This window comes from Pteropus alecto, unplaced genomic scaffold, assembly GCF_000325575.1.
Source record: "Pteropus alecto unplaced genomic scaffold, ASM32557v1 scaffold167, whole genome shotgun sequence".
NCBI lineage: Eukaryota > Metazoa > Chordata > Mammalia > Chiroptera > Pteropodidae > Pteropus > Pteropus alecto.
Genome location: NW_006440647.1, coordinates 90,912 through 118,630, shown reverse-complemented (window position 1 = coordinate 118,630; position 27,719 = coordinate 90,912). Strand labels below are relative to the sequence as shown.

Below are 27,719 nucleotides of genomic sequence, written 5' to 3'. Positions count from 1 at the left end.
GGCCAGGGACAGGAAACTGACAGTAAAGGTCCTTGGAATGGGGAGGAACTGGCAATCTGACAGTGGTGATCCTACACAGAGTCACAGAGGGGCTGCTGGCGTTTGCTGCATTTCCTTACTAGTTGATCCAGTGTCCTAACTGACCCGCCCCCCCGGGGCTGGACTAATAATGTACATGCCCCACTACAATGCCAACACATCAAACAAGCCACCATTAGAAAAGGATCATTTTCCTCCAAGCAGCTGCTTGCTGCAATCATTCTGCTGGTTAAATTTCATTCTGGAAAGTATTGCACAGACATTAATCAGGTGTCACAGCCATTCCATCCTATAGCACCAAAGCCTCTCTGACCTTTAAAAACACACCAAACAGTTGCTAGAACACATCTCCCTAGGGAGGACAGGTCCTCAGGCCAGCTCATGGAAATCTATGCTGTCCTTGCCCCCTTCCAGCCAATCTTCTTCTCCCCTGGCTATAGGAGAGGTAACAGAGATCTTTCTGACATTTTTGCCTGGGGCTCTCTGGCCAGCCTTCTATCTTGGTGTACACTAGCAACCCCCTACATATGTGGATTTGAAGGTCTCGAAGGGTTTCCCCATCTGAAAATAGCTTCCCCACTGGCCTGTTCCAGTGCCTGACATTTCACTGTAATAAGTATTTCTCCCAGTTAAAACATTGTAGTCTCCAGAAATTCCCTGTTTAAATTTAAAAAATGAAATAGGTTTATCTGGAAGAGAAAATCCATAAAAAATAATGGCACCTTATAATCACAGAGCACTTTTCCTTGCTTTCAATGTACTTTCCCATATGCTATCTCATTTCTTTATATCAACTCCGTGAAGAAGATATTATTATTATCCCCATTTTGCAGATGTCAAAATGGAGAGTCGGAGAGATTAATTGATTTGCTCAAAGACTTAAGGCTAGAAATTGGTCTCCTGCTGCCAAGTCTTAAGCTCTCTCTGTCCCACTAACACAAATGAATACTGGCAACTGAGGATTCTAAAAGGAGATGTGTTTTGATGGGAGTGCAGGCAATGGCTGAGGTCACCTCTAAGTAGAGTGTCAGTGAAGGGGCCTGCAAGCAGCCAGAAGGCCTGGTGGAGTCAGTGAGCATCTGGGTAAAGGGAAGAAGATGGGGAGGTGAGAGGGACAAAAGCAGCCTGTTCTACTTCAATTCGGGTGTTAATATTAGTGCTCTCCTATTTCTTTTTCCCAAACCAGTAGGTGCCAAAAAAAAGTGCCTTATCTCTAATTGAGAATTTTTATTAGAAGTAGTGGAGAGATGCTGCATGTAAGTGGAGGCAGGAAGGTCACATATTTGTGTTTCCCTGGGTTGGGCTGCCGTTGATGTTGTGCACCGAAAACTTGTGGCGGCCAATTCTCTTCAGGCAATGCCCATTCAAGTCCAGGGAGTTATAATGAAGATAGAGTGTTATAACACTGTATCAGTAATGTAAGACGGTGCCCTGTCCTTAAAGCATAATGTCATTTAAAATGCAGTATGTAGTAGACTGCAACTTAATTGGGAAAGATGCCTTGGACCATTCTAGATGCTACAGAACATTTGGCATAGCTATTAGAAACTGTTCTCTGGAGCCCAGGAAACTAATTCCAAATGGTTAGGTAAGGCACGGCTGATGGAAAGATTACCCCTTAAACTGATTCCATGGTATATGTACAGAGATGTTTATTGCAGTATTGCTTGTAACTATGAAAAACGAACTAAATTAAATGTCCAGCCATGGGGCTTGGTTAAGTCTGAAACATTCACATGATGGAATGTAATGCAGTTGCTAAAAAATGAGGTAAATCTGTATATACTGACATGGAAATATGCCCATGAAATAGTATTGGGTTTTTAAAGATGTAAGTTACAGGATCATATTTATAACTTGGTTCCATTTTTGTTCACTATCTATGTGTGTAACTCTATGAGTATGCATATATTTGTTGTATATGCATAGGAAAAGTGGAAAAGTCTGGGAAAATATACACCAGACTTTTAATAGAGGTTTAATACCTTTGAAGAGCGAGACTGAGGAGGAACTTTCCCTTTTTAATTTATATATTTCTGTACTGTTTGAAATTTAGGTGCATATTTCATTTTTATAATTGTTGGCTGTTTGTTAAAGGATGGCAGTCTTTATTAAGTAATTCTCTCATTATAGCAAGATTTTGGGTTCCTGGGCAGAGCTGAGAGGCAGGCATGGAGTTAGGTGCATTTCACCTTCCATAGAACTTCTTACAGGTCCAGTTGAACTGCAATGCTGGTATTTCTTTTAAACACTAAGACGCTAAAATATAACCTTACCAAATGAATCCTCTCTAATAAACAAAATTACTAATTTTATCCCTTTTTCTAGTCTGTATTTCCCTCAAATCACCCCATTCCACCAGAGGCAAAGTTCCTTTATCTTCAAAGAGGTCAGTTTCCCAGAAAGCTGTTCCCTTCAGGCAATCACAGAGTATACAGCCCCCTACTGGTGTAGTTCCAAGGGCATAGAAAGAGCTGAACCGGGAAAAGTACTTAACCACTTGGCAGAACCAACAAGCTTTAATCACACAATGAAAGAGAAGTACGGATTCCCTTGAGAGAGGTGACATATTGCCTAAACCTTGCACTCAAGCAAGGAAGACTGAAAGCAGAGCCATGCGTGTGCGTGTGCATGTGCGCACACCTGTGTGTGTGTGTGTGTGTGTGTGTGTGAGAGAGAGAGAGAGAGAGAGAGAGAGAGAGAGAGAGAGAGAGAGAGAGAGAGAGAAAGAGAGAATCAAAATAGGTGTGTCCAGAGCAGCCCTAAGTACACACTTCAGGAAGAAGAGAGTACAATTTTTTATGAAACATTCACCTGCTTAATTTATTTATAAAATGGTATTTGGAGGTTTTTGCTTATTTTAATAATAATGCATGCTCATTGAATATATTTGAAAGGTACAGAAAAGTATAAAGAAGAAAGTAGCCACCTATAATTCCACTTCCCAGAGATAACTACGGTGAATATTTTAATGACTTTCCCTTTAGTCATTTTCTCTGCATGTATATGCAAATTTCAACAAAATTGAGATCAAACTATACATGCTGTTCTTATCCTCCTTCTTCACCCATTATTATGGCCATTTCTATATCCTTACCACTTGAAAACATGACTATGATAGCTGTATAATATGTGCATTTTATGGCTGTGGTGTTGTGTGTGTCTAGTTAATCATTCCGTTAATTTGCGGGCATTTCAGGTTTTTTCCAGCTTTTCTCCTTATTATAAATAATGTTGCCATGGACATCCTTGCACATAAATCTTAGTCCAGATTTCTATTTCCTTGGTACAAATTCCCAGAAGTGGAATTACTGGGTCACAGAGTGCAAACATTTTTGAAGGCTCTATGGAGCAGTTTGAATGGGGAGCAAATTTACTGATTCCCAGAAACTACTGAACACAGAGATCCTCTCCGGTCCAAACCTGAACCAAGTAGTTAGACAAACACACACACACCCTGCCTGCAACAGTGCCACATCTAATTAGGTGTTTAATGAATGTTTTTTGATGGAGATAAAGGAAAATTATGTACTGAGCTCTGTAATTAGAGGAAGGAAACAGGGCAGTTACAGCTTAACTGAATCCTATCCCCACCAACCGTCATCTCTGGTACGTAAACCAGGCCATCCAAACTGTGAGACCGCCCCCTCTAGTGATTCTCTCAAACCATTTCTATGGGCTTAATGCCACTCATCCTCATCTCATGCCATTTTTCTTCCTGGTTAGAAAGTAAAATATATGGTGAGTTTTTCTGTATAGATTTTTACTTCAATATAAACATGTTTTATATAACTGTATAAAACATGTTAATTATGTTTACCCATTTATCTCATTCTAACCTTAACATTTGTGATTATCAACCTTTGTTACGTTTATCTGAAAATTCAGAAAAGCATTATTTAGCCTTTTTGAATATCAAGATTTCCCTAGTGTATTCATTGCTGAATGAATTATTGTTCTCTGTTGCTAATTTTATGCCTGCAAATTAGGAAAATGTGAAATTCTATGGAAAAACATAAAATACTTTGATCTTAAAAAGAAATTACCTCCTTTCTGTGGTAAGAAAGATTGTTCTTCTGAACTTACTTATCAAGAATTTACTAGAAATATGTATACCTGTATCGTTTTAATGTTTTTGTTAATGTTTCCAAACAATGTACTTTAAAATCAGAATAATTTCTTTATATTCATTCTAACTAATTCTCCTTTTGCTCTTCATCATACATTAATGATCAGAAACAAGATGTACTTTTCATCCCATGCCTATAAGAGCTAAGTCAGTTTTGTAATATAAGTTAAAGGGAGTTTTATTGTTCAGGAATGAATTACTGTTGGGTTTGATTGACTGAAGATGAACTTTGATGTGGTGTATGTGAAAACTACTAAATGCAACTTACAATGCTTAACAAAAAATATATTTTTTTATTATTGAAAAAGTTTCTTTTTAAAAGGAGTATTTAACTCTCGAAACAAACAAACAAAAATAAAAGTATGCATGGGGAAAAAAAATCGGGAATAATGCATTCCAACCTGGAAAATTGTTATCTCTGGATAGCAGAATTGTGGGGGAGAGGGTAATTTGCTGCATCATGTGTCTCTGCGGTTTGGGGAATTTTTACAGTATCATGTTTTATTTCAGAAAGCAGGAAAGAAGCAATAGATTAAAAGTGCCATATATTCCAACAAGTATTTTAAGTGCCTACCAGGCTTAACTAAATGATCACTAGAGAAATTTTAAAAGCTACATAAAAAGAAGACTTTGTGTATGTTCAACAGAGAACAATAATGAATAGAACAATAAAAGCAACTGAGCAGTTGGAGGTTTAAGGTACTTGTGGACTCTGACACAGTGTTGCCTGCCTGCTGGGACTGCCCTCAGCCTCTGGCTCCTAGATCTGTGGTTCCCACTGATTGCCTAGGGCCCAGCTGAACTCCAGTGTAGCTTCTTGACTAGCCTTTCCAGTCACTGACTGTAACCAGGTGTGTCTTAAGTGCCAAAACATCTCCTTTGTAAAGTAAAGCCAAGAGGATGTGAGAACCCAGGCACTTTCACATGCTGATGGTGGGAATGTACTTTGCTCCAAACATTTTGGAAGACAATTTGGAAATATGTATTAAGGCCTTAAAAATATTCAAACTTGATAAAAATTAAAATAGTGGTTGTCTCTATGAGGGTTGTTTCCTGAGAATGGGGCTCAAAGGAACCAAGTGGGATGTTGGAAGTGTTTGACACTTTGAACTGGGTGGTAGTTAAAAGGGTGTGTATACTGTAAAAAATCATCAATGTGTACACTTAAGACACTTCACTGTATACCTGCTGAAAAAATGTTTTAACTAGAAAAAATATATTTAGAATTTTTAAACAAATTCTTCCACCATAATATTGTATCCTCTGGTAATAAAGATGCAAAGATTTAGCTCATTTTATTATTTATAACATTGAAAATTTTAAAACCTTTAAAATACCCGATAATAGGGAATAGTGAATAAATAATGTTTCATTCATTTAAAATCATGTTATCAAAAATTTCTTATTGGTATTGAAAAGCACTTATAATTAGTGTTGGATAATGAAATCTGGTCTCAAAATAGGAAGAAAACAACAACAAAGTAAAGACAAGTACCAGTTTTGTTCCCTTGTGCCATGGTGATTTTTCTAGTACCTAAAGAAAATGACCAGCTGACAATGGGAACCAGTCAAGCTTCATGAGTGAAATCACACCATCAACAATGGTTATTCTCAGTGAAGATTCAGCTGCTTGTGATGTGGGCACTGGATACTAAGCAATGATCGAAGGTAGTCCAGGGTGCACAACTCCAACCTCAGTTAAGGATGTTTGGATTCTTTGAGGTTTTCCATTATTCTGCAGCTTCCTTTATGTCCTTGGTCAAGTCAAGTTTGGGAGCTGAAAGGTGGGTGGTCATTAACAGAGTGGGAAGAGAATGGCTGTGATGTGTGTGTGTGTACATACACATATTTGTTAATACTCATTTGAACACCATTTCAAATATTCATGTACGTGTATGTATCCATGTAGCCACGATACTTCTGGCCCACAGTCCCAAATTTAGAATCAGGAAGGTACTATGGTAACTTAACTAGTCAAACTGATCATCCAAATAAGGAGGTAATCTAGTGCTATGGATATTCTCAGGGTGAATGCATTAGTGACAGAGCACCATCTGGCATTTTTCTAGTGATCCGAAGGCTTCTGGGGATCCCTCTCATCATTGCTTTGAAGAAGACGGAGAGAAGCAGGGTGCAGACCCATTGGCAAACGTTTCCCTATGCTATAAAACAGTTTGTAATCTAGAGCAACATTGTATGCTTGATTAAGCTTGTAGTGAAAGGGATTTATTTTAAGCCAGTTTAATAATTTATTTTTATCAGAAGCTAACCAAGCATGAAAGACCTGTTCTTACATCTAGGTGGCTTGCCTACTGGTCAATTTTACTACAAGCCTATTAATGTATCAAATCCACATGTGTTTAGAAATGAAGAAAATCAGAATGGAGCTCATGAAAAAATTGCCTCCGCTTTTTAATTGTCCAGCTCATTCTGAGTCCAAATAAACCTTCTTTTGGAGGAAAAGGAATCTTGGTTGAAATGTGATTTTTTTTTTGCCAAGTTCCCATTCTAGTCCCTCCCCTATCCCAGCTCCTCTGTCCAAACAAGCATGCTATCTCTTGGGGAGAAGACTGCTACTACTCTGAGCTACCACAGCTGCTGCTATTGTCATTGCTACTGGTCTCAAAGTCATTTTTAACTTGACTGAGAGCCTGCTGTGTTCCTAGTCCCATAAGGTACCTTAAGAGATAGTCCAAAGGAAATATACAATATGCAGTTCTTTTAAATAGCCAGCTCCTCTAGTACTTTCTAAAATAGTATTTAATGTTCATGTAGGATTCAGGAACACACATGTTGCATAAAGCAAGGTTCACTCTCACTAAGGGCACCTCACTGTTTTATGGCTTTGATTATAAAAATCAAATTACATATACATTCTGTGTCAATTGATGAGTAATGTGCTTCTCTCTAAAGTGAAAAGCCCTCATTCTGTCCTTTGAAACCAGCATGGTAACAAATTTCTATGTGGCTTCTTTAGGGATCTCTAGCTATATGGTTGCTATAGGGAAGACAAAAATTTCTAAAGTAGGTGTAAAACAGTCTTTTCCAGCCTGAATAAAACACTCTTTTCTTCAAGACTACTTCCACAGAAACAAAATCAGTTAATTATGAAGTACTCCTGAGAAATCAGTGCTGATTGCCAGAGGTCTTCACATTAAATATGTGAGATATTTTGAGTGGGGGAGGAAGAGGAAAGTAAACAGGATTGAAGACAAACATGGCAAGAGTCTAAATATGGGATTTCTCTCTGCCTTTGTGGAGCTCATGAAGACTGACACATACGCCACGCATGCCTAAAACATATACCTCTACAACATGGGGCATCTTGTTCCTATCTAGAACAAATATCACAGATTTCTAAACCACATCTATAGTGTAAGAATACTAATAATACCTGACACAGCATTCAACCTGGCCCCTGGGATGTGCCCAAGTTCTTTATAAAAGACTTCCTTTTTAATCTTCAGGAAACATTTTTTCTTCCTTTGGAAGATAGGAAAGGGCAAGGGCCTTTGGTTCCATTTCCTGCATAAGGAAACAAAGCCTCACAGTAGATTAGCAAACCAGAGCTGGGGAAAATCAAGTACTCTTCATCCCATCAATTCTCAGAAAAGTTTTATACTTGATTCTGAGGTGAGTTTCGGGGTGGGGACATGGAGAGAGGGTTGCGGCCGTTATCAGGGAGAGGCTGTTGGAAGGAGACCTGACAAGTGGAACCTGAGAGCTCTCACTGAGATATATGGATGCCTTCAAACAAGTCAATCCCCTTGGATGCCAGTCCCACAGGACTGAGTTTCCAAAAGTAGCTGGAGCCCATTGTTATCTCCTTCTTCACCTTCTACCTCCCTTGACCATGAGGCAGATGCCAGGGTACCCCAAAGAGGTCTCATCCCATTCTGCTGCTGTTTTGGGACATCAGAACCACACTCTGGGCCAACAACATAGTGCTTCCAGCCCAATATCCTAATGGGGTCCAGAAGGAAGGGTTGGGGAAGGACTTGGCTGTCCTCCGGATCAAGGAGATTCTCACTTCATCCCCAGTTTTCCTTAGCAATCTCCAGTGGGTCTGTCACCCATAACTTTTCACTTTCAGGAGCTACTTGTGTTTTCATCTTGTTGTACCTCTTGGGACTAATGAATTCCTTAGGGTTTCAATATGGTATATAGAGTAATATTTCTTTTCAGCTGCCATAGCAGGAAGATCACTGACCTGGGAGTCCAACAGATCTAGGTTCAAATCCCACCTCTGCCACTTACTAGTTGAGTGACTACAGAAAATTTTCATCCCTTCTGAGACTCAGGTTCTTCATCTGTAAAATGGAGTTTTACTGCCTTGCATGGCTACTAAGATGAGAAAATGAGATATTTGACATAAAAGCACCCTGAACAAAAGCGCAAACTGGAGTGCTGATGCAGACTCAGATTTGTTTGAATTGAATCTCCTTCTAGTTATTAGGGGACTGTTGGTTCTAGAATTCTCAGATTTGGTGAATAAGGCTGTGTTCCCTCTCTCCATCTCTGCATAATTTTATACACTCTACTCACATCCCTTTCCAGCCTTCATCTTAGAAAAGATGAAGACTTTTTAGAAAAGAGTCTGCGTTTGTTTAATACCTTCACATGGCAGCCCCCTCCACCCTCCCCCATCCCCTTGATTATAGAGTAGCCCTTCTCTGGATCATCTCCAGCTCCATTATGTCATTCTGGAAGCACTAAGACCAAACCTGCACAAATAAGTGTGTGCGTGCGCGCGTGTGTGTGTGTATTTGTGTATGTACGTGCGTGTGCGCGCGGGCGCGCGCCTCTCAGCTCGGAACCTCTGACTCTACCCCTTCCCCAATTACAAATCCTAGAACAGGATTCTTGTCCAAGACCCGCTCTCCAAACTATAGAGAAGGTCGGTTGGCCCTAGGCTGTAGCCTCCCCCTCTTTCTCCGCTCAGCCCTGGCCCCAAGGGGCGAAAACGGCTTCCGTCTGGCTTTGGAAGATGGGAGGTGGATAACTAGGATGGGGGTGCCAAGTGGGGGGAGTTGGCGGGGGGAGTCTTGCGCAAGCGCACGCAGCTGCTCGGACCGCCAATGCTGCTGCCTCCCCGAGCAGAGACTGGCAAAAGAGGAGGGAGGGAGGGGGAAGCGGCACTTGGGCTGCACCTCGCAATCACAAGCAATCTTTCTCAGCTCTAGGAGGGACCCAAAGCCGCAGCCACGGAGTAAGATGCTCTGCGCGGCGCCCTGAGCCTGGGGCGAGTGAAGCAGCTTCGGTGTCCGGGGCAACAGGGCAGCTTTCACCATGCATCAGTCCCTGACTCAGCAGCGGTCCAGCGACATGTCCCTGCCCGATTCTATGGGTAAGTCTAGCCGCTTTTCCCAGGGGTGGCAGCAGCAAGGGGTGAATGCGCTGCCCTCTGGACTGCGAGGGCCCTGACCGCCGGGAGAGCGGGGAAGTGGGAAGCGGGACTAAGGAGGGGGATCTGCGAGCCCCAGCGTCTGGGTGGTGGACCAGAGCCGCAAGAGAGCGGCCAGGCGGGGGCGGGGGCGGCGCGTCGAGGTTGGAGCGCCCAGCGTGCGTTGGAGTCTCCCTGCCCGGAGTGCGGGTGTGTACGTGTTTGTGTGCGTGCGTCAATAGACTTGCAGCCGGTGGTAAATCCCAGCTGTCTGGGGATCAAAACACTTCGCTGCAACTTGCACCTTCTCTTTCCATTAGACGCTCCCTCTTTGCAAAGTCCCCGTCACTTCTAAGAGCTCACGACTAATGATAATTCAAAGAAGCAGGGCCCTCGCCCTCTCCCAACTCTGTCGGAGCTGCCCTGAAATTCAGAGCTGCAGTTGGGTTGGCGGGGCTGACTTGCACCTAGCTGATGGGGGCGGGGGTGAGCAACCATGAGAGATGGGCGGGTGGGAGAAAAAAGGAGGAGGACTGGCGGGAGGAGAATTCCTGAAGAATCGTTCAAGACAGCCCAGCCCTGCGATCTGCAGCGGTAGGATCAACATTCCTTGAATTCGATTCCTATTCTGCTCCAAATGCACGGAATGTAATATGCCTGAGTGTGAAAAGGGAGGGGGGCGGACGAATGAGAGAGCAATAAAGAGCGAGCGCGAGCCCGCACACCTTCAGAAGTCGCGCTTTCTCTCTCTGGGTGGAATGGAGGGTAGGGGAACCCACTAGCCTGATTTGGTTCAATACCTTTCCTCATCAAAACTGGGTACAGCTACCTCCAGGCACCAACCTGGCTGCTCCTCAAAGCTGCGTTCTGATAGTAACAAATAGAACACAAACCCAGTCCCCCTCAGCTGTTAGGCACCTTTCCAAGCCCTATGATTTCACTAGGCAGAAAAATTAATTTGGAGGCCAGGAAAGTGGGAGGAGATTGTCAAACCATGATCCCACCTAATCTTAAAATTCGCCTCGGATACACTTTAACCAAGTCGAATTCTCTCTTTCCAACATACTTTACATTCTGCAAAATCTCTCCGTCCCGAATTGTTGCCATCCAGTCTGTTCAGGTTTTCTACGAAGAATTTGCAGCAACGTCTCGAGGGGAGAGAGCTGGAAGAGGGTCGCAATCCCCTCTGTGAGCTTTCTACTGCTAGTCAGCGAAAGACTCAGTCTAAACAAAATTCGTTTAACGGGGGCGGGGGAGGGGAGGGACAGGAAGTGTAGCCTGTTAGATAGTGGTAACAATCTTATTTTTAATGGTTTTGCATATTCAGTATAAGAATTTGCTCTGTTTTTTTTTTCTAAGCGCGTAGTTATTTGCAACGTGGTCCAAATGAGGTCAAAGACTTAGGTCTGATTCTAGAAGCCAGCAGTACCAGATTCCCCACAGCTCTCTCTCCCTCACACGCAGTGCACTTATTACCTTGACCAGCTGTGGCGCCAAAGCTTCCCTGGCTTGCAGATGCCAAACTGCTGCGCGGGAAGGCTGGTAGGGAAGAGTGCCCTGCCGGCAACCACCACAACCACCAGCAAAACTGGCCCCCCGCGCCGGATCATCTGCTTGCGGGGGAGTGGGCAGGTTAGTGGCTCAGGGCCTAAAACGTTGCGACTTGACACACTGCTCTGTGGATTGGGGAACAAGATGAAGATAATTCTTTCTTGGGCTCGCAAGGACCCTAAGCCAGTCTTGCGTTTCCCGAAGGTCTGGGCAACAAGAAGCTGTGGGGGCTTCGTCCAGACGCTGAGGGAAAAGAATCATAGATTCCGTTCCACGCATCCGGCTTTGGAAAGTCTGCAGACCCAGGGCACGAGCAAATTCCTGAGTAGAGTCGTAACCGTGGGTTTCCACACTTTGGATGGGGGAGTGTCCACGGAGTTCCCTGGCGTTGGTTCCTCACAGCCCAGGCCTGCATCAGCGTCTAGGCTACTTGGGAGCTACTCCCACTTAGCTCTGGCAACACAGCCCTCCCTTGCATGGGGAAATGGAAGGAGAGAGGGTAGTGTTTCAGCCTCCAAGGGCAGCATTTTTGAGTGGATTCCCTCTAAAGGCAAGACACAACAGTAGCCAAAACAATAAAATTTAAAACACAGATATACTGCACCAAGGTGCTTACACTTACTGGCAGCCTGGGAATGACCTCTTTGTCCAAGGCTTGCAGCGGAGCAGGCGTTTCGCAATAGAAAGATAGTAATTTGACTCCAGCGCCCCTTCATCTCCTCACAGCACCCCCTTCTCCCTTTTGGCAACACCGCCCCCAGGCGCTAAGGCTCCTCTACTACATCAGGGCACTCCTTCCCTCCCAAATAACACATTTGTAATTCACCGGTGGCCTTGGGTGTCTCCGGTGGAAGAATTGCCAGATGGATTTCAGTATCTTTAAGGAAATGTTTGGGAGATTGGCAGAGCCTTGAGACTCTGACGTGGGCAGCCACAGGTTTCCACGGATGCTCAAAGCTGGGACTTCCTGGAACCCTCCCTGTATGGCAAAGGTGACTTAGGTAAGCAAATTCTAACCAGTTCAGAAGATCAGCCCCTAGAATTAGTCAGTCATCAACAACATGGTGCATAGGACAGGATGGTGGGCCTTCATCCTCGCTGCACTTAGAGTACACACCCTATAAACAAAGGAGGTAATGAATAATATGTACGAGGTAAAACAAGTGAGCAGAGACAATCATCCTACCTTCTGGCAACCCACACTTTGGTTCCTGTCAGATACATAATCCTGAAACTGGTGGACATCAGATGGATTGTGGACCAGACCCACAATTACAATTATATTTAATATACTTATTAAGTAATGGACCTAAGAAGTAGGGACATGAAATAATGAGTGATTAGAGTGAGCTTGGTCAAGAAAACTTCTTGGAAGAGGGGAGTTTCGAGCAGGTTTCAGAGAAATGGAGGGATTGAGATTCAAAGACTGCAGTGCAAGGAGGGTGAGGGGCTCTGGCCAGGGGGGAAACCCAGAGGAGGGAGAAATTGGCTGTATTTGGAAGGGTGGAGACGGCAAATAATTGGGTGCTTCTAGAGCTGAGTATCCTGGTCCTCACGAATCTGGGGTGGAGGTGGGGCACTGCAGAGAGAGAGGGCTGCAGTAGTTCTGCAGGAAGCTGCTGCTGGGGGCAGAAGGGGCAGGCAGTGCCAATGACTGGATTTCAGACTCTCCCATTGCTGTTGGTTGCAGGAGTGGTTGTTGTTGTTGAAACAGATACATACTTGGCACCAAGTAGACGGGCCAGTGAGCAGCGTTTGAGTTGTGGCACTAGTTGGCCAGAAGGCTTTTAGTTCTGGGGAGCCCTCAGATGTACCCTATTTAAAAAAAAAACAATTCTGTGACTGTAGCCCATATTTATTCACACAATTCCCTCTCAGAACACACACACACACACACACACACACACACACACACACACAGCCTTTTTGATTAGAAGGGAAGCAATTCTGAGACGTTGCCTCTTGATTATTCAACAAGTATTGACTGCTCTTCGCTACATATCAAACACTGTGATAGTCAGTTTTCAAGTACCCACTACTTTATTTAAGTATTTCATGGTGTCTAAGGTTTTTTGATATGTCGATTTACTAAACAAATTGGAATTAGACGTACCTTTGTTTACTGGAACATCTAAGGCAGGCTCCAAAATGCACCCTAATAAGAACAGGGCTCTACTTTTTCCTTAAAAAATAAAAAAGAAAACATCAGGAAAATGTTTTAAGCAGACACAATAAACTGTATTTTAGGAGCCCCAGTCACACCTTGAGAGAACAGGTGTGTCTTGCTCTCAGTAGATGTGACTTTTAAGTCAAATTGACACTAAAGATAAATGGAAAGGTGATTCTTCACTTTTCAAAGGAACTCACTCCACCATGCCTTAAAATGGTTCACCCCCAAGTGCGACTAGAAAGAATTTCATTTTACACAAGTATGGTCCTTATAGTATAAAATAAGGGATGACTTGGGGGAGGGTGTGAGAAGACAGAGAATAAATATTCAACCTAGTAATAGGAGAGTTGTCTTAGGAATTTTACTCAAAGTGAATTCTGTCTAAAGGCAAGGCCCTGGTGGAACTGTAGGATCTTTGCCTGGGTTTCTCAACTGGCAGATTCTAAAGCAGGAAAAAAAATAGATGTTCAAATAACACCATGTGGTTTGCTGAGTCACTTTTCTGACCTGGCTCCTGTGCTTTTAAGAGTTAGAGTGATATTTGCAAAGGAGACCCAAGAGCTGTAAATAGAATCAAAAGCCAGTTAGTGGAGAAGGAGCAGGCAAGTGATAAAAAAAAAAATTAAAAGACTATGCACACACACACAGTCCCCCAATTTAATCTCTAAGATTACACGTTTGTGTGTGTGTGTGTGTGTGTGTGTGAGGTATTAAAACACTTTCATGTGTCACAAAGATACCCTTGGTGTATCCAGATGTCCCCTCACTCTTGTTTGCCAATTTGGGACAGAAAGGGTATGAGCAACAAAGGAGAAAGGCAGACAGAAATAGGAGGCGATGTTGGTAAGTTTAGATTAGAACTGGTTTGTGGAACCAACTTAAAGATTCACCGAGATGTGTCTATTATCAAATGGACTTAGGAACCCTGGTTTAGAGACTCATTTAGGGCCCCAAGAAATCAAGAGGAGGGATAACTAATTTCAGGTAAACAGAAGAAATAAATCCTGCCCACTACTTGCAGTCCACTTCTCCCAGGCTCACTCATCCTGTTTACCACCTGTCAGCTGGCCATTTGCATCTCAAATAGCCCTCTCATTCAAAAGGTCCTGATGTCACAGGTGTCTCTAGTGGTCCTTTTCTGTTTTCCCATGGAGGCTGGACTCAGGCCCAACTGGAGGCTAGCCTCATTTCCCAACTCTCCTTCCCTCTCCTCCCAGGGTGCAATATGGCACTTTAATACGTGGGGGCCTATAAACACTCATGCCACTTCTACATTTCAATGTAAAATAGTCTTAGACTAGTATCCTATTAGAAATGACCCTGATGAGTCACATCCCTCATTTTCAAAGCTGACGTCAGGGGAGACCGCCAGCCCCTCCCACCTCCTTGGAGCCTTGCAGGGACCGCACTGGACCTAGGGAGGCACTCTTGACGCTTTCTTTTTCCTATTAGGAGGGGATATCTGCTGGGATCTGCAAGGCCAGCTACAGCCCCACCCTTTCAACTCAACCAAACCTCCTGGGTTCCACTGGTTTTCTCCCTTCCTCTCTCCTTTCCCTTTCCTTCATCTCTTCTCCCCTCCCTCCCAGTGGTGCAGTCTGGCCGGCTTCAATGACAGCTGCTTCTTGAGGCTGCAGTGGAGACTCCGAATGACAGGGTCCTATTAACAGAACCCAGTGGCCTCTTTAGACCCATAAATGACAGTCAAGCCACTGGGTGGGTGACCCCAACCGAAGGCTCCCCACTGCTTTATGCTCTCAACTAGGGAACTGGATTCTCATAGGGTAACTCCTCCCTGGTATTTCCTCTTGAAAGCCCCACTCCCCAGGCAAGAGAAATGCATGCAGGGTGTGGAGGAGTGCTCGATTCCTTTTTTAAAAATTAAATTGAAAAGCAAGTCTAGATACCATATTTTTATCTGACTTAATAAGCCTGTTTTTGAAAAAAATATATTGGCTTATGCTATCATGTCTGATAATCACAGTAGGAGAACAAGTTTCTCATCATTTATATTTATGTCACCTTCACATAGCTTATAATCCTCCCTATCTACCTCCCCTGATACATATCTTTGTGGACTAATGGCCTCCAAACACTTATTTTATTATGCACATTTGTTATGCGACAAATCTTGCTAACATACTATTTTAAAGTTTATACATGAGTGGCGAATGTCAGAAATAAGTGAAAAAAATCCCAATTTCTAGCTTGGTTCTGATATTTACACTGAAAATGAAATTTCATATCTCCAACTTATGAAAAAAAAACCTTAGTTGCACATTGGCTTTAAAATGTTTTCATTTAATACTTCCACATGTACACTTCTCATTTATCATATGCCTTATAATTTAGCCTAAAAGAACACTCTAAGTGGGTATGACACATCTTATATATAATGCCGAAAGCAAAAAAATTGTTTTGTTTTGATTTTGTGTAACTGGTAAGATTTCTTCTGTTGTTTATTTTCAAACTGGAAATATATATTTTTTATTGTAAATGTGGCACCTGACAACTTCAAAAAGAAAAAGTAAAACTAAAGCTCTATTCCTTCTCCAAAATTCCATTCCCCGGAAATAACCCCAGTTACCAGTTGGAGTAGGAAAGGAAAACCTTCTTAGTTATTTTTTAAGTCCAACTCTTCTCCAGCAGAAATGATCAATTTCAGTTTTTCTGTGTACTTTCAGGAGCCTTCAATCGGAGGAAACGAAACTCCATCTATGTTACGGTGACTTTGCTTATTGTGTCCGTGTTAATTCTCACGGTGGGCCTTGCTGCAACCACCAGGACTCAGAATGTGACTGTTGGAGGTTATTACCCAGGAGTTATTGTAAGTATAAAAGGCATAGTTGGGTCTCAGCAGCTTGCTGGCTATAGACTTTCAGGTTCTATTCTGATGGTTTTCAATTTGGTTTGAGTTTCTCGTGTCTGCTCCATTTTCCTTCCTTATATATCTCTATATTTATATAGAGATGCAACTGGACCCATTAAGAAGAGCACTGGACTAAGAATCTTCATCCCTAACTAGCAGTGTGATCCTGATCAAATCGTCTCACTCTTTAGGACCTCCATTTTCTGGTCTAGGAGATGTTACTAACTAGCAGTGTTAACCTTAGGCTAAGGTCCTGTCCTCTCTGTGCATCTGCTTTCTTATGAATAATAGTAGTCTCTTAATCTTAACTGAAATCTGAGGACCCTGGCAGTTTGACACTCTATGACCAACAGCACTGTTCTCCAAAGTGATCCTGCATTCCTATCAAGAAAAATACATGGGATATTTACTCCTAAAATATGTATATTAATTCACGTATAAATTATGTATATGTTCATACAACATACACAAATGGAAATTTAAAAATTAGATAAAATGAAATAAACAATAATTTTTAATATCTTCATACAAACTAAATTTCAAAGACTGATATGTATTTCACATGAAGTCTATCATTAAAGAAAGTGGCTATAAATAATTATTTCAAATAGCCCACTAGATAATTTTGAATATTTTTGGCTGACTTATCAGATATGATTAGATAGTCATTAACATCATTGTTTTGCTCTCACTACATGGCTGACAAAAAGCTCACCCTGAGACTTAGAAGTGTCAACCCTGCCATTTTTCCAGTTGCTAGCTTGTGCTTACATTATTAAGGTCATTTTCAATTCATGGTTTCTTAGCAGGAGTCTTTCCAAACTACTTGTCTATTTTGTTGAGACTAGTTTAGTTAAAATTAGGTAAGATAATTCAAGCACATGTCAAATGCCCCACCATCAACCCTTTGCTGCTTAGAACTTGCCCTCCTTCAAGAGAGCTCACTTTGTCATCTGACATTCATACCAAAGGACACTAGTGACAGTCTGTTTATTGGATATTTGTAATGCTAAAGTCCTTTTTTATCATTTTAGATTAACAGTAATAGGAAACAAGAGTTCAAATAGTTTCTTTCCATACTTCATTGGATTGTTTGACCCACCTCCAGGATGTTTGCACTCCATTTTGGAAACCACTGAACATTTTACATACAAAACTCATTTTATATCAAATCAGCACGTTGTACATTTTAAATATATACAATTTTATTTGTCAATTATACCTCAAGAAAGCTGTGGGAAAAGAAAAAACAAAAACGAAACCTCATTTAGATCTACACACACTGCTACTGAACCCAAAAACCTAACTCTAGAGTTTGGATCATATTTTTTATATCAATTAAATGACTTCTCAATTGAAACTGTTAAAGAGCAGGAAGAAATTTTAGGATTGTTCATTTAAAAAAATATCTTAGGATAGCAAAGAGTTCAGATGCATTTGTCATTGTTTTGTTCCTTTTTCTTTTTCTTTTTTATTTGAGAAGTGAGGATGAGAAAGAGAAGCAAAGAGAGGGAAAGGGATTAAAGATGGATGGCTTTGACAAGCCAGCGCTGTGAGTGACCTAGACTGATTGATGCCTGTTGCCTAGGTCACTGATTCCACAGTCAGCCTTCTCAATAGCCCTGCCCAAGCTGGGACCCGACTTGAGCTGGACTCCCATGAGCTGAAGGCTGCCTGGAGAAGTTCCTTCACAGCTCTTAGGCCAGCAGGGCTCCCGCCAGGCGAGGGCAGGTGTCCCACAGACACTGTTTGGTGCCCTCTGTTCAACATATGATGTGAGAACTCACCTGGTCTACTTCCTGTGGTGAGGCAAGAAAACCAGTCATCGGCAGAATTGAATTTTATTTTTAAACACAAGCAAGGGAGTGGAGAGGAAAGGGAGGTAAGATTGCATTTTGGTGGCTTGGAAAAGCAATATATAGGGTCTGTGTGAATTTTTGTGTGCTTCAGGTAGCTGCATTTAGTGAAATATTTCTGACTGATGAGCTAACAATGCTCAAAACAAGACTCATATTCTCCGTGGGTGAAAGGAAGGTATTTTCCATGTCACTTAAGAATAGAGACACCTATTCATGATCAGTGGCCATGAACCTTCTCTGTAGAATATCTGACTGTGGGTGCTAGGTTGGAATACTAACAAAAGAAGGAAGGTGCATAGTTGTTGTTATTGGGTACCTGATGTTCAATTAGCATTTCAAGTTGAAGCAGTAGGGGCATATGTCTGTGTGTGTGCTTTTAACTAAGAGCTAACCTGGAAATGTTAATAGGAGAGCCATCCCTAACAGACAGTGTACCTCATCATTTAACCTTTAAAAATTTGCTCTTGTAGTTCCTGTAGATTGTTTCTTTAAAATGGGTTTTAATTATAGAAAGTGAAGTGGGAATATTACAGACTTAAAAGCAGAAAAAGCCATTTGAGTTTATAGGTCAGATCATGTTGTAACAAATACAATAACAACTCATACCTCTGAAATAGTAAATGCCTGAGAATCAAAAGTTGTCCAGGAATGGGGCACTTTCACTAATTAAATAGTTTGGTCATTAGAGAGGTACTATATAAACTCTAAGGCAGTGGTTTCCCCTCCTTGGTGTGCATAATGACCTGGTGAACCTGGTCCTGTAAAAAATACAGAACTCCACTCCCTACTCCCAGAGATCCTGATTCAGTAGGTGGGACCCAAGAACCTGATTTTTCTTTCTCTGAGCTAACATTTGATAGAAAAAGTAAGACATCTTGAGTCTGCATTTTAATCAACACCCAGGGAGTCTAATTCAGATGGACCAGCAACCACCTAGAGAACTAAAACACAAAAAATAAAGTATGCTTAGCTATAAAACCAGAATGAACATAATGTGGCATTTTAAGATTCCACACTATTAAATTGGTCGCTTTAAACGTAAAATTCCATTGTATAGAACTGTAAAAAAAAAATTCAGATTATTTGGAACTCTGCTGTTTTGGACTCCAATTAAATGTGTTAACAATGTATGAGAAGTTAAATTAGAAAACAGACAAACTAGGAAGCAGTTATTATATTTAAAAAAAAGACTTACCATACAATTCATTTAAACATTGAGATCCCAGGCATTTTAAAATACAATTGTATTTGCATAATTCTGTCATATGAAACTTTTCTAGGCATCTTTATTTTGCCAAAAGAGGTACCTTTGTACAGTGAGGTGCATTATAATAGGGCGTTAGCTACTCTACCTGAGTTAGAATGTGGCATCATCACCCTAAGGCACTCATGCATACATTCATCTTTAAAGATATGCTCATCTGTACAAGCTGAACAGTACAATTTTTTAAAAACTAAAACTCACAAAGAAAGACTTAGGCATTTTACTCTCCTCGAATATTCAAGACATATTCCATTCCAGAAGAGTTCCAGTGAGCTTTCTACTCTGGAGGCCTAAAAAAACAAGAGCCTCGGTTGTTATATGAAGCTGAGAACGGCAGGGGAGAGAGCTTGTTCCTGTATAACTTTCTAACTTGAAATCCAGGAGAGAGAAGCCTCTAAAAGTGTTTCTCAAGCAACCCACAAGATAGAGTTGGCCGCCTGATCAATGTGGAAAGCCTTTTATTCTTGAACCCTCTCCCCAGCTGTTGCACTGATAGGGCCCACACCAGCCTGGGTTTTCTTTCTGAAAAGAAACCAAGAGTTTCTGAGCCATTTCCCTGGGGATTGTTGGGGTCAGTTAATTGAAAATTATATCAGAGTTATTTTATGTCTGATAATAATGATACTCGAGTTATTTTATGTCTGGTAATATTATACCAGAGTTAACTAAAAATTAACAGAGACAACAGGTATAATTCAAAACAATTATTATCCCAGAAATTTTTTGGCTCGTGTGACTTAAGCTTCACAGGTAAAGATTCTTTTAATAAATCCAACCAAGCTTTGACTAACTTGAATGCTCAGGAAAGTTAAGGAGCTCTGGACAGAGGGATTTGGTGGTTTATTGTGAACTGGGCAGAAATTTTGTTTACCTCTTGTCGAAAATGTTTCTAAAATAAAGTTCTTACTTCAGTAATTACATTCCAAAGATAAGACTTGAATCTCGATTTGCTAGATAAGACATATAATGCCAGAAGGTTCAAACCTTCATTGGGTTCCTATTGCTTCTTTACTGTTGTCATTCAAAGTTCTCTGAAGATACCGTGGGCCTGGTCTCCCATTATCTCTCTTTTGCTAAAACTGTCAATTCATAGTCTCCTGAACATGACTTGGGCTTTTCTGCCTTGATGCTGTCATTCTCAGTGTTCCCCCTGGCCTGGATCATTCTCTCTGTTCTCTCACTCTGTTTATCCAAATGTTCTTTTTTATCTCAACTTAAAGACACAGCTGGGACACTTTAAACTACTGTGGTCCGTGGTCGTGTCTATCATCTCTTTGAACTCCCTACCATAGATTTCTCCTACTCATGGTTCCTAGAGAATTCTCACATCCTGCTTTGTGGGATGTTGAGCTATAATCTAATTTAGCTTTGTTTATACAGGTCCACGATTCCTTGTCTAAACCCTTGGGCCAGATGTGTTTTGAGAATTTATACTTTTTTATTTTAGAAAGATAATATAGTACATATATAATGTATTATCTAATATCCCAGTGGGGTCTTGATAGATACGCCCATAATAAAGCATCTTCATATTTCTACAATAAACTGAATTTTTACACTAGGCAGATAAATATATATATATATTTAAATGCTCACATCAGTTTAAGGTCTGGTTTTGCCACTAAGTTAGTTACCAAGAAAAAAAAAATAACCCCTTTTGGTTTTAAGAGCTTTGTGGATTTCAGGATTATGGAAAGGGATTGTGGACCAGTTTACCTAAATTATAGCTCCTGGGGCTGACTCTGATTGGTCCTGGTATCATATCCAACCCTACATCCTGGCCTCCAAATCATAGGTTTAGGCTAGCATAGTGCCTCCGCAAAGTAGGTGTCCAATTGATATTCATTGAATGACTAATCCTTCTGTGCCTCAGCACTGCATGTCTGGGGCAGTGGATGGAGATAAGCATAGGTTATAGGGCCCAACCCAAAAAGAACCCTTGACTCTAATTTTGATTTCTCATGATTTGTCTTTTTTCTTCTGCAAGTGGAGGACAGCCAAAATAAAGCAAACTAGTTATTTGTTCATGTAATAGGGAATTAAGATGGAGGTCTAAAAGTCTGAATGTTCCATGATTCCATGCAGTTCTTGAGGGGTGACTACAGAAATTACCTTTCTGAGACTTCAGGAGAGCAGTTGATTAGAAGCAGCTGCCCAATTTTTTCAGGAAATTCTGTTGATTTTTTTCTTCTTTATTTTCAATCCCTCAGCTCTTCCTCAAATAGGACTTCTTACTGCATCCCTGCAGAGAACTTCTTCCCTGGGGGGAAGCTATGAAGGTGTTTCACTAACATTGGCCACAAATACAGCAAAGTATGGTTGAAAGCACCCTGGCTGTTAGTCAGAGGACCTGAGGGCTAGTACTGTCCCTGCCATTAACTTGCTGTAAGAGGAGACTAGTCCATACAATTCTCTAGATCTCCATTTTCCTATCTGTCAAATGGGAATGACATGCACTCCATCAAATTCCATGACATTACTATGACCAAAATAGATGGCAAGTGTTTCCCTAAATTAAAATGCTTTTCAAATGTAAGGTGGTTTTAGAGACTCTGGTGAGTTCATCAATCTGTTACCCAGGTGAGTGAATTCTTCCAGCCATGAGTCAATAGATATTAGTTTCCTGACTGATGAACTCTATCTATCCTTTAAGTTCATGTTAAAATGTTTCCTCCTTTGTGAAATCTTAGAGCTACCATGTATTTAACAGCCTACTTTATGCAAGTCACACTACATACAAGCATACTTCGTTTTATTGCACTTTGCTTTATTGTGCTTAACAGATGTTGCATTTTTTTTTTACAAACTAAAGACAAGCCCCTCCGCTAGCAAATAGATTACAACTTGCTTTACTGCAATACTTGCTTTATTGCTGTAGTCTGAAACTGAATCCACAATATCTCTGAGGTATACCTACACTTTATCTCATTTAATCCATTATGAGCTCCATTTTTTAGATGAGGAAACCAAAGCATAAAGTGATTAAGGGACTAACGCAAGGTCACACAGTTTGTAAGTAGCAGAGCCAAGGATATCATACAAAATGAATTATTCTCTGCTCCTACAGCACTTCGTGTATACCTCGCCTGTGGTTCTTAAACCACAGTCTGTCTCTCCTTCATTAGACTATGAGTTTCTTGAGGGCAGGGGCCATGTCTTCTTATTTATCTGACAAAAGTACTCAGTGAATGTTAGAGAATTGAGTGAGTTGGAGCGAAATAGAATATTATAGAAGGAAAGTGGGTGGGAACTGGATAAAGTAATTGGCTAGCCTAGGATTTCTAGTCCCAGAGTACCTTGTCTTTCCAGTCAATTTCATGAGGCTTCAGCCCACCTCTTCTGGTCACTGCTATTAGAGAGCCATCTGAGAGTGCAGAAATAGCCAGTGTCTGTTTCTTTCTTAAGGCAAAGACTGCTATTAGCATTCAGGAGACATTCAGTGAATATCTGTGGAAATTGATGAACTCAGTAAAATGATTTATTTTCCATGTAAGAAGCTGCCTCCAACTTTCAATCTCCACAAGTGGCCCAGAGTGCCATAGCACAGACTATTAATGAAATTCTTCCTAAAAAATAAAAGCTGTGGGACATATTGGAAGGAAAGATAAGATAGAACACAAAACTCTCTTATGAAACAGAGCAAATAATGATAGGATTTTCCAGCTCAAATCAGGTTAGAGCTACTCAAAAGTTAAATGTCTTTAAAAATAGTAAAATAATCGTTAGAAGAGTAATTAATATTTACTGAGTACTTACCGTGTGCCAGGCATTGTGCAAAATTCTTTGAATGTATCATCCTGGCTAATCCTTACAAAAGCCCTATCCCAGCCACTACTGTAGTCCTCATTTTCCAGATAATAAAACTGAGACTTAGAGAGGTCAATAAGTTTGTTCAAGATTGCACACACATAAGTGGAAGAGCTGAGATTAGAAGCTAGGCTAGGCTTATAACCAGGTTTTAATCAGTATACTTTATGACAACACATTTTTTTTGCCTTTAATAAGACCAGGTAGGAGACAGGTATAGTTTAATGGCTGAGTTAGGATGTTCTCAGTAGAGTCTTGGATGGCATGGGATCTGCATACCATTATGCACTTCAACTTCTATTTCCCAAGAGGAATTGTTGGCTGAGTGGCCCTTCAGAAGTAGTCCTCAGAAATTTGTACTCATTCCTTCATTTTATTCTCTTTAATTCTTGGGTTTCTGAGACAATCACCTGATTCCCCTACACTGCCCCACCAAGCTCCTGCCCAGCCTGTGGGTCTATTCTATTTCCAAGCCCAGGTGTAAGCTTTGGGCCTTGGACTGAAATAGATACCTGTGTGAGCCAAGGTAAGGCTGCAGACGGAAATCCAGACCATTAGTGAGGCTAAAGAGATATGTAACTACATCGTTGAACTTGTGTTAAGATTTACTGGTCCATTCTCACCACTTTTTACTTCTTTCATTTTCATCCACATCAACAGCCATCATTTAGTGATAGTTTCAGCTGAGACTGGCAGATTCAATCCACTAATGGCAGAACTGAGAGGAAAGTGGGATCTGCTACACCGAGCCATCATCCTAGCCACTTAGAGAAATTGTTATTCAGGGATTTACTCTGCCATTTCTCTTCTCCCTTTAATGAATGCTTTCTGTCCATAAATGAAGCAGAGATGGACGAATAGGTGAATAAGTGCTAACATAAATTTCAGTAGGTCAACCACAGGCTTTCAAAAAATAGTTCTTTGTTTTTAAGTCTAGATTAAGGTGTTTGCTGATTTCTAAAGCAGTTCCTGGGTTTTATTAGTGTGCCAGATGCACCAAAAATTGCTATTTCAAACCTTTATTTTATAACCCATGCATCAGAGTGGAAGGTCGCCTAAAAAAAAAAGGCTAAAGATCAGGATATAACATGTGCTTCACCAGTCACATGCTAGGTAATGGATATTGACGTTGAAATAAGCAGGCTCTGGAAAGCCATGGTTGATTTTGACTTTTAGTTTGGGGGCACATCAATTTCTTTTTAGGTGTGATTTATATCTGCAAGGGAAAATGGCAAATGGTGGGAGAAATACTTTTATTTCATATACTGTATTTGTGTAAGTACTGACTGCACATGGCTTTAGCATCTATACCTCAGTTACTTTCCATTATCCTGAATCATATCCAGGAGCTGAATGATTGTGTGGTCAGGCTGACCATCTCCCCATGTGCTATATGTACCATGTTGCTTTGCAGCTCGGCTTTGGATCATTCCTTGGAATCATCGGATCCAACCTTGTTGAGAACAAACGGCAGATGGTAAGTTTTCATTGCTATAGAATCCGAAAGTAACACATTTCTTAAGGCTACCCAAATGGGGCCAGAAAAGAAAATGCTACTTTGCCTTTTCTCTAAGCTTCCAGGAAACTTGTTTTCCAGTGACCCTGTAGTATGGGACTTGTTCTCATCTTGCCCGATGCTCCCTCAGTGGCCTAGCTTCACAGAGATAGAATATTATGGATTTTGCCCTTTACTGTCCTCCTCACTCCCAAAGGAATGCCCCCAGCTTATCCAGTCAGGTTACTGTCCTAGCCTAGAATGCCTTTGCTTCTGTGATTTCCATTGCCAGAGCCCTGGATTATTGATGACTCTCACATCTTCCTCTCTGATGCATAATCTTTGGAGGAAGTTTCCACAGAGAGTTCCCGCATTTTGAGATTACAATCTAGAGAACTTTGATTAAGAGAACAAATATACTTGGGGCACATAGAAGACAAAATAATATTATGAAGCCAACCTAAAGTATTTTCATTACCCATAGTTCAAAGGTAAGTATGTCGTAAGTTTGAAAGGAAGGATGAGCATATAACAGGAAGTAAAACTTAGAATGTTCTATGTCCTAATGGGGGACCCACAAGGGCAAGCTGTTGTATTTTCCTGGTTCAGTCTGAGAAGGCTTCCTACGGGGCAGAAGAAGAAGGTACAGACCAAACTGCAAGTATATTGCAGTTTTATAGGCTTGTAAATCAAGATGCCTGGTGAGTGGTCAGATGGTGGACTGATTAGGCTCCCCCAGTACAAGTCTCTGTGGCATCCTGACTTTGATAATAGGGTCTATTTAACAGCTAGTTTAATCAGATAATGTAATAGCTCCAGGGACAGAGAACTCTAACCATATGTTTTCCCCCAGCAATGTCGGGAATCACCCTCAGGGGAGTTCTAATAGTTCTCTTCTTCCATTTCACCTGGACTCTGCCCCATCCCCAGTTGTGTTTGCACTTTGGGCTTAAATTATTTAAAATAAAAGGGGAGTTTTAATTGTAGAGCTGATAATAACATAGTTAATAATGCCAGTTTCATCCATTATTTACCAATACTCTGTAGTGCTGCGAAGTGAGATTTATGGCGAGAGGTTTTCGGAATAACTCCCAAAGGAGATAAGTATTTCCTCCTAGCCTGTTGACACCTTAAGGTGGCCTTGACTTTGGTTCCTCCTTCTCCCTAGAGAGCTGCTTAATGACATGCTATTTCCCCTTCTTACCCCTCTCCACACATCTCAAGAAAGAAAAACTGATTTTCCATCTAGTTCTGAGGGTCAACACAAGCAGATGGCAGGCTCAGGCAACACCTATTCCTGCCCCCTGGAAACACCTTGAAATACTTACCTTCACATTGAATTGTAGTATCACCCTCATAATAGAAGACAAATTAGGAACATTTCTGTTATCTAACATGTTCAGAGAATAGGGCAATCTGGTTCAAGCAAGCATTTTCCATACTTGGAATTTTTCACATGCACCATACAGAGTTGATCAGTTTCATAGACTTCAACTCTTATAAAATATCTTTGACATTTAAGTCTTAGTAAGTTGAATGTTCTCTTTTTCTTCAATGATGCAGAAGGTTGTGTAGGGTTGTGCAGGGCCTCAGAATCCCTGTTATCAGTGCCCACTATGAGGGGTTGGGAAGAACATTGGACTGGGAGTTAGTGGGCACCAGACTCTTCTGTGGACTAGATGGAGACCCTGGGGATACACACTGCTTCCTTTCTCTGAGCCTCCAGTTCCACAATAAATAAATTAGGGGGTTGGACTACATGACGTTAAAAGTCCAACATATTTCTGAGTCTGAGAACGGAAGAGTCATGCAGTCAAATTCCACCATGGACAGCATGCTGGATACCAGCAAACCTCCACTTCATTTGGTGCTCGTAGACTCACAGAGTGAATTTCTTAGCTTGCCTTGAAAGTGTAAAAAATGCTTTAGTGGCCCCTTCTCTGCCTCCACCATCCCCAGCTCTCACTTGACTTGCATGACTGCAAAGAGCATCCTCATGGGGTGGCAGGCCAGAGTTCTGCTTTAGCTGGCAATCTCTTAGGAATCACCTAGTCTCCAGAAGCAGTAAGAGTGGAAGGCTAACAGATACTTTTGTTTTGTTCCCTCTATAGCTGGTGGCTTCTATTGTCTTTATCAGCTTTGGTGTTATTGCGGCCTTTTGTTGTGCCATAGTTGATGGGGTCTTTGCTGCCAGACACATTGTGAGTATTTTTAGTCCTGGGTTAAAGTAAGTATGCAATACAGCAAGGCTTCACTGAGTGTGTGATGGATGTGTACTAAGTGCCATGAGAGGAGCAGTAGAGGGAGAAAACAGGATCACTGACAGTCAAGATGAGGACACCAATGGACACACAGGTATCTAGAGAACTGGGTCTCAGCTGAAAACATAGATTCTAAGTGCTAAAGTGGTTTGTCTTGGGCTCCAGAGGTCAAGACAGGCTTCCCAGTGGTTGTGGGGCTGGAGCTAAGCACTTTTACATGTGGGTGAGATTTGGAAGGGCAAAGACAAGGGCAGTGGAGCCAGAGGAATGGCTTGGAACTGAGGCTGGGAGTGAAGAGGTAGGGAAAAAGGAGTAGGAAGCCACAGGACTTCCTGAGAGACTTGAAGTTTTCAATAGCTAGCCTCTCTCCCCTTCAACAGCCACAGGAACAGATCATGAGGACAGAGTCATCTTTTCTCAGGTGCCTGAACTTTGCTGTTCCTACAACAATAGTTGGAGAATAAAAATGTGATTGGGGTCTGGAGAAAGCCCCAGAACTAGAAGCCTCCACTCAGAGCCCAGTCCTGGAGTTAAGGTGCCAGATACTTCCTACTCTGGAGAACCTGTGCTCAAGAAAGGCCATTTTACCTGAAACCCAAATCTGTGCTCCTTCTCTGGGGAGTCCTGAGATTCAGGGCATTCTCATGTGGCTCTCTACAGGAGCCCTTACCCATTTTTCAGCACCTTCTATTTCATACTATTCCAGGCATCTGGCTTAGAGGCAACTTCTTCATTAGGTACAATAAGCACAGTGCTTATGACCTACAGTGCTTTCAGGGTCCCAATAAAAATATTATCATTTCTTTTCAAAGCAGAAGAAAAACAATGAACTTTTAGGTCAAAAGAAAAACTTCACATATAATATAAATATACATGCCAATACGGTCATAAA

General features: G+C 41.5%; 1 protein-coding gene across 3 annotated transcripts in view; it reads left to right on the top strand.

The window, feature by feature from the left end:
• Window positions 1-9,245: 9,245 nt before the first annotated feature.
• Window positions 9,246-27,719, top strand: part of TMEM255A (transmembrane protein 255A) — a 47,158-nt gene continuing 28,684 nt past the window's right edge. For all 3 annotated transcript variants that reach the window (XM_006917810.3, XM_006917809.3, XM_006917808.3), the window contains exons 1-4: window positions 9,246-9,515; window positions 15,957-16,099; window positions 24,486-24,548; window positions 26,678-26,767. In XM_006917810.3, the coding sequence (XP_006917872.1) occupies window positions 9,458-9,515; window positions 15,957-16,099; window positions 24,486-24,548; window positions 26,678-26,767 (354 nt within the window). In that variant the 5' untranslated portion in view covers window positions 9,246-9,457. The remainder of the gene's footprint in view (window positions 9,516-15,956; window positions 16,100-24,485; window positions 24,549-26,677; window positions 26,768-27,719) is intronic.